Here is a 6,897-nt window from a genome sequence, read left to right on the forward strand (position 1 = left end):
TCCGGTATTGTTGAAGAATCTGAAGCCATCATATTTCCTGATCTTAGATTCTCATTATCTTATATTTTCTCTTCTATTTTATATCTGCTTCTGGCTTTGCCTTACTTACTAAGGGAATAGCTTTGATTTTATCTCCAGACCCTTCTTTTCTGGTTTCTGATATCAAACTTCTGAATTCCAGGTAGTCTTGTTTTTTTATTCTCTTGAGTTTTCCTTTTATTAAAAGAGCATACTGTTTGTTTCAAAAATATTATATCTTCCCAGAAAAAAAAAAGGTATTATATGATTATTTTATCTCTGGAGAAATCAGTGATAGTTTTCATTATGAGTTCTTTTATAGTCTTTTTTCTAATTGCCTCATTCCACTTGGCTTTTTAATCTCATATATCATACTATAAAGATGTTAACTAAAATGGTGTTATAATTTTAAAACACGGATTGTGTTTTCTGAATGCTCAGCTTCCGTCAAGTTTAAGCAAAGAGAAACTCCACCATCATCTACATCCCATACCACCCTTGAGCTCCGGTTCCCTCACCATTTTCTTTTTTTTAACTTTTTATTTTATGTTGGAGTAGAGCCGATTAACAATGTTGTGATAGTTTCGGGTGCACAGCAAAGTGACTCAGCCATACACATACAGGTATCCATTCTAACCCCAAACTCCTCTCCCATCCAGGCTGCCACGTAACATTGAGCAGAGTTCCCTGTGCTATACAGTAGATCCTTGTTGGTTATCCATTTTAAATACAGCAGTGTCTCACCTTTTTCTTAAACCTGGATTTCTTGAGCGAGAGTCTATGTTGGCCCTTTTCACAATCTCACCTCTTAATCTGATTTTTGCCCTCACTTCTCCAAGGGCTCTCTGAGACTGCTGTAGGAGAGGTCCCCTGCCCCAAAGGGCATACAGCTGAGAGCAGAACCAAAGGAGTAGAACTTGCAGTCAGGAGTGCCAGGAAGAGTTGCTGCTACCGTTTTGAGCACAGGTGGAATCACTGGGGGTGGCGAGGACTTGTTAAGACAAGGGCGGCTGGGTCCCAGTCTTTAATTCACTAGGCCTGGGTTAGAGCTCAACCGTTTCTAATCATATCTAACAAGTTACCAGGTGCCGCTGATGCTGCCTGTCTGCAGGGCACACCTTTGACAACCCCTTAAAGTGTTGTGACCTGACACGCATCTACAGCTACCCCTCATCCCCTACAAAAGTAGTTATTGAGGGCTTCCCTGGTGGCGCAGTGGTTGGGAGTCTGCCTGCCGATGCAGGGGACGCGGGTTTGTGCCCCGGTCTGGGAGGATCCCACGTGCCGCGGAGCGGCTGGGCCCGTGAGCCATGGCCGCTGAGCCTGCGCGTCCGGAGCCTGTCCTCCGCAACGGGAGAGGCCACAACAGTGAGAGGCCCGCGTAACGCAAAAAAAAAAAAAAAAAAAAAAAAAAAAAAAAAAAAAAAAAAGTAGTTATTGATCCACACTTCAACTTTTGCTCTTTACTACAAACAAACAAGATTGCTTTTGGTATTTCTTCATAGTTTCCAGCTATGGGGGAGACAGGGAGGTTGCACATTGAATAGGAGACAGTAAAAAAGAAGAGTGGGGCTGCTGAGGACCTTCTCTCCCACCCTCAGCAGTTAATGTTAGGGCTCTTTGCCAGAATTCAATACAAGTTTATTTTGGGGGGTGGAGGAGAGGTGGGGGGGGTAGCAATTTATAGATGTAGTTAATTTCAGCTGCTCACCAATCTTAAAGGCAATGAAATTGATAGTCTAGAAAACAAACTAAAATTACAGATCCAAAATACACATTCATAAAATACCAAGCTATTAAACTGTTTATAACGGATCCTTTATTTCTCCTCTCCTTTGCCTTACTAGCATCCAAAGGTTTAAGATGAGTCAGGCAAAGAAAACTAAGGAAACTTGCCATTAACTTAATTGGCAGTTAATTTGCAGTTGGAGGGAAACTGCCCTCTCCTCCCTGTACTAGAACACTTAAAGCCCAGTTCACAAACCAGTAGCCATCTCCAGAAGGAGAGTTGGGGGGAAAAAAAGGATTTTTAAGGCAACCTCATGAAGACACAACCACAGAGGCTCTTTATAAAATTTCCAGCCTACTTGACAGAGGGCATGATTATTTTAATACAGAGCAGATGAAGGATTATCCTATTAGTCCACTAATTGGACTACGCCCACCAACTAGCCTTATCCTTTTACTCGTTAGTCATTTACATTACAACAGGCTGGCTGATTGGCTTATCTGTAGTTTTAAAGAGGAAACACGACCTAGACTTTTAGGTTGGATTCTTCTCTCACCACGGTGTTAGCTTGGATTTTTCTCCCTCTTTCTTAGCCCTATAGTTCTTCCAAGCTACTTTGTAGCAATTTGAGTCTAAAGCATCACCTTCCACTGGAACCCAAAGGTCTAGGGGAAGCTTCAAGCTGTGACAAGACTCCCAATGGATTCATCTGAGGTTAACCCAACCTGGACCCTGGACTCTCCTCAAATGTCCATTGATGAAAATTCCCAGGCAATTCCAGGTAAGCCAGACTTACCTGGGGTTCAGAAAGGTAAGAGGCTGCCTTCCTTTCTGTTATACTGACTTCAGTCTTTTACAGAGAAATGCAGTTAAGTAAACCTCTTCAGAGCAGAGGAGAGCCAGGGAGTGTAGGGCCCTCCTCTAAAGAAAGAGAGAGGAGAAAGAGACAGAGAAAGAAAAAAGAAAGGCAGGAAAAGAGGAGAAAAGTGGGAGGGGTGTGGAGCTGCATTGTTTGCTTACTATGCTCAGGAGTCTGTCAACCTTTTAAGGACATTTTCTGGGGAAGAGCAATCAGTTCTAGACGGTGGCTCACAGTGTCTTGTGCGATCAGTATTTCCGTCAGCGATAGATTCCAATCAGGAGTTGTAAAGGGAAAAGAATACAGGCAACCTAAACTTCAATTTGACCTAAAGGTTTTCTTAATTTCACCAACATTTCTGGGATTGGCTTTCCAGCTGAATTTACGCTTTGGGAATGTTAATAAAGAGGGAAATGGCTTTTCAGAAGAAATTGGAGGAAGGGGCGGGTTTATAAAAGCCAGTGATTGTGCTCTGTAATGTAAATAAGTAGTAGTAAAATTTACGATGGAGAGCTTAGAAACCGTGCTCCAGGAATACTGCTAATTAGGTTCCCTGCCTTCCAGTGTTCTTCCCAAATCATCTCTCCTCAGAGCCGCACACGATCCCAGGCGTGGCCTCCCAGGCTTGGCCTCGCATGAAATCTTATTACCCTAACCTCGGGCGGGGAATGGATGGTGTAGGGTGGCCGCAGATGACCTGGAGCCAACCAACACCCTCTGGGCAGCTAGGAAGTTGGGTGGGTCCTCACTGGCATTATATTCTGCCCTCTGCCTCCGAGATCTAAACTGCCTCCCCTGCATCTTGAGGATAAGAACCCTGGTCAAAGGGAAAAACATTAATGAAGAGTATATAATACCGCCAGTTTCTCCCATTCCTAGAATCTGCCTTAGTGCCTGACAGTTCCACAACTTGGAATCTTTATTTCCATATGCACAAGTCCCTAGAAGTTGAATGGATCCTGACTCAATATCTAATACTCTCACGTACAGGGAAAATTACTGCTAACTGCCTTGTTGTATGAGATGTTTATGAAATTTACATGATTGTTCGGATGGGAAGAGGCAGGAGTGGGTGGCTGTTTTTGTTTTTGTTTCGTTGGCGGCGCAGTGCAGAGGAGGGATCTTAGTTCCCCGACAGGGATGGAACTGGTGTCCCCTGCACTGGGAGCGCAGCGCTTTCATCACTGGACCCCCCCACCCCACCCTGGGGAAGCCCCAAGAGTGAATGATTTCTCAAAATACTGCATTTGAGTGGAAAGCTCTAGCAGCAAGAAAAAGCTGGGTAGAACTGGTGAGGGTAACAGCCACTTTGACATACTAGTTAAGGATAGGGGATTTCGCGAGAGGCTGTTATATTTGGGGTTTCTTTGTCTATTTCATAGATGTTCATTTTCCAGAAGAAAAAAGGTTTGTTTATAATTGTTATAAAGGTGAACTGCTGAAACTCGCTACACTGAAACATTTTGACTTGCATTAGTGCTTTATGTCCCTGCATTTATATTAAAAATCACACAAATGAAAATGGAAAAACTGTCAATACCTGGTTTCTGTTCCATGTTTTTCCACTTGGAATCATACTTAAGTACCTTTTGACCCCATGGGAAAACATCTACCATTCAGAACTACCCATAACGGAAAGAAACCACTTTTTTTTCCCCCTTTTGACACACCCCAGGGCATGTGGGATTTTAGTTCCCTGACCAGGGCTCTAACTGCGTCCCCTGCATTGGAAACCCGGAGTCTTAACCACTGGACCACCGGGGAAGTCCCATAAAGAAAACAACTTTTTATTGTGAGAAGTGTTTCCCATTACAGTGGATTCTTAGGCTGCTCTCAAGGCATGCGGCATGCTGGTTAATGCCCGAGGTATCTGGGATCTTCACCCTGAGGAAACTTCCAGGGTCCGTTGTTGAGCTGCTTAAGAGCAGACCTAGTTTGAGCAAGAGATAAGTGGCTTCTGGATATTGCACTTCACACTAATGGATCTTAAACTTTCTTTCTTTCAGTTGCCTCTGAACCTATGTCTGAAGTGTTAATAAAGAACCTCAGTAAATTGACGCTCAACCCTAGTATCAAATTGCCATTCATTCTACCAGAATGTCTACCTCAACCAACTGGGCGGTTACTTGGTGAAAACATACCCTATAGGAGAGGGGTGAGGACCGTGTTAACCGATCGGAGGGATAAGATGGAACGGTTGATTCAATCCATTAAAAAACGCTACGGCAAAGGAGTTCCTCGGGTGAGTTTATGTGGTCTGGGTAGGCAGCACTGCCCCACTCTAGGGGTTGGGGGGCACTCAACGTAAGTCAAGATGTAAATAGTGATGGGGTGGCAGGGAGGATTCCCCGGTGGTCCAGTGGTTAAGACTCCAAGCGCCCGCTTCCACTGCAGGGGGCAAGGGTTCGATCCCCGGTGGGGGACCGCGGCCCCTCCAAAACATTAAATAATATAAATAGCAACGAGCAGCAGTGGTCACTCATCCACTGTACTCATGAGTGCGGGGTGTGAATAACACTTAGGGTTTTAAGACTCACCAACTCTTCTTATGTTAGATGGGTAGCGTTAGTAATCCAAATTTTCCTTGATAGTTTGTAATATATGTATTTTTTTTCTTCCCACGAAGTCGGACTCTGAAAGAGAACCATGGCAGAATGATGATGAGGTAACTAGAAGTTCCCTTACTATACAAGTGGGTGGGTGTGTGGTTTGGGGAGGGAGGAGGAAAGGCAAATTGGCTTGGACTTTCTCAATCCTCAGAAACTCTGGAGCAATCAGTTCATATTTGTGCTTTTTTAAAAAAATATATAAAGTCATATTTTTCAAGCAGTTATAGGTCTCCAGCAAAATTAAGCAGAAAGGACATACACTTCCTGAACCCAGACATTCATAGCCTACTCTGCTGTCAACATCCTCCAGTTACGCGGTGTTAAAGCGATGAACCTGCATTGACACATTATCGCCTAAAGTCTGTAGTTTCCATTGAAGGTTCACTCTTGATGCTGTGCTGTATTCAATACCATGTAGTAAGAGGGCAAACACCTGAGCACAGAGTGTCCAGCAGCTGGTTGAGTGTCTCACGTTTAAGGCATTCAGAGAACTGACACTAGGTATATATTGATATATATGCATGTATGTGTGTGTGTGTGTGTGTGTGTGTAATTTTCCTTTTAAATTGAAGTATAGTTGATATATAGTATTATAAATTACAGGTGCATGACAGAGTGATTCCGTTTTTAAAAGTTATACTCCATTTATAGTTGTACAGGAATATATTATTGACAATCAGTAGCTGTTAGCATTACAAAATGGCAATCTGGTATTCTTTGGCAGCCATACATTTCAATCCATTTTTCGCAAAGTTTTTTGGTTTGGGCCTTTTTTTTAGTGTTCCATATTCCAAAGTCTCTTCTAATAACCAACATTAGATTTGAGGGTTGTTAACATCTCTTTGGTGTACAAGTGCTTTTATTATTTTAAATTATTAACCAATTAATCCAATTCATTCTTTTTTCCAGACTCAATCAAGAGGGCAAAGATTTAGATGTAGCTGTCGTTTTTGCCGGTTTCATAGAGATCCTTCTGAGGATAATTATGAGAATTATTACAACAACAAGTATTACAGTAATTATGACACGGAGTCGAAGGAACCATAAACCTTATTCTTGTACTATTTTTTCGTCCTGGTAATTTTAGGATCATTATGAAACTTGGGAAAGATTGTGTACCAATATTTTGATAACCTATAAGTTCTGTGTTGTCTTTTTCTCTTGCATCTCTTTTCTACCTTAATACAGTAACTTATAAGGAATCTATGTAGCTTGCATTTGAATGACTTGAATATATTTTAGTTCCACTCTGTGAAACAAATTAATTTGTGTGGAAGGAAAGTGAAGAATATAACATTGGGTGGCTTGGCCACAGCATTGTTAGAACAGCACGTTGAATTGCAATAAAAATTTTTGTGCTGTTTCGATTTTCAGTAGCAAATAAATGTCTTTATAGAGGATCTTATTAAAATTTGAGACTTATTTGAGTACCTTTTAAAAAATTCTTATTTTAGACTTGTTTTTGCTGGCGATGTATTAAATGAGTAATACTTATCCCCATCACATTCCCAGGGTGTAAATATCTGGCATTCTAATATTTTGTGATATTGTCCTGTTGGGAAGGAAGTTTATACATTTGGGTAAGGTTAGAAAACAAGGGCACAGATATTTGCACATATTAACCTCCTGTAAGAAGTTATCAGTTGGTCTTGGTTGGAGGGAATTGAAAGAATGATAGTGGT

At 41.9% G+C, this 6,897-nt stretch overlaps 1 protein-coding gene across 1 annotated transcript; it reads left to right on the top strand.

Moving 5' to 3' along the window:
• The first annotated feature begins 2,446 nt into the window (after nt 1-2,446).
• Nucleotides 2,447-6,262, top strand: DPPA3 (developmental pluripotency associated 3). The gene is made up of 4 exons (XM_032646983.1): nt 2,447-2,528; nt 4,613-4,848; nt 5,233-5,271; nt 6,125-6,262. Exons 1-4 carry the CDS (start codon nt 2,447-2,449, stop codon nt 6,260-6,262), a joined length of 495 nt encoding a protein of 164 aa, XP_032502874.1.
• The last annotated feature ends 635 nt before the right edge of the window (nt 6,263-6,897 follow it).

This window comes from Phocoena sinus, chromosome 10 (assembly GCF_008692025.1).
Source record: "Phocoena sinus isolate mPhoSin1 chromosome 10, mPhoSin1.pri, whole genome shotgun sequence".
Taxonomy (NCBI): Eukaryota; Metazoa; Chordata; class Mammalia; order Artiodactyla; family Phocoenidae; genus Phocoena; species Phocoena sinus.

Bases quoted from the DNA above. Each gene is read 5' to 3' on its own strand.
- DPPA3 (XM_032646983.1), top strand. From the start codon at position 2,447: ATGGATTCATCTGAGGTTAACCCAACCTGGACCCTGGACTCTCCTCAA. The intron at 4,849-5,232 runs GTGAGTTTATGT...CTTCCCACGAAG, and splicing joins ACGGCAAAGGAGTTCCTCGG to TCGGACTCTGAAAGAGAACC. The intron at 5,272-6,124 runs GTAACTAGAAGT...TCTTTTTTCCAG, and splicing joins CATGGCAGAATGATGATGAG to ACTCAATCAAGAGGGCAAAG.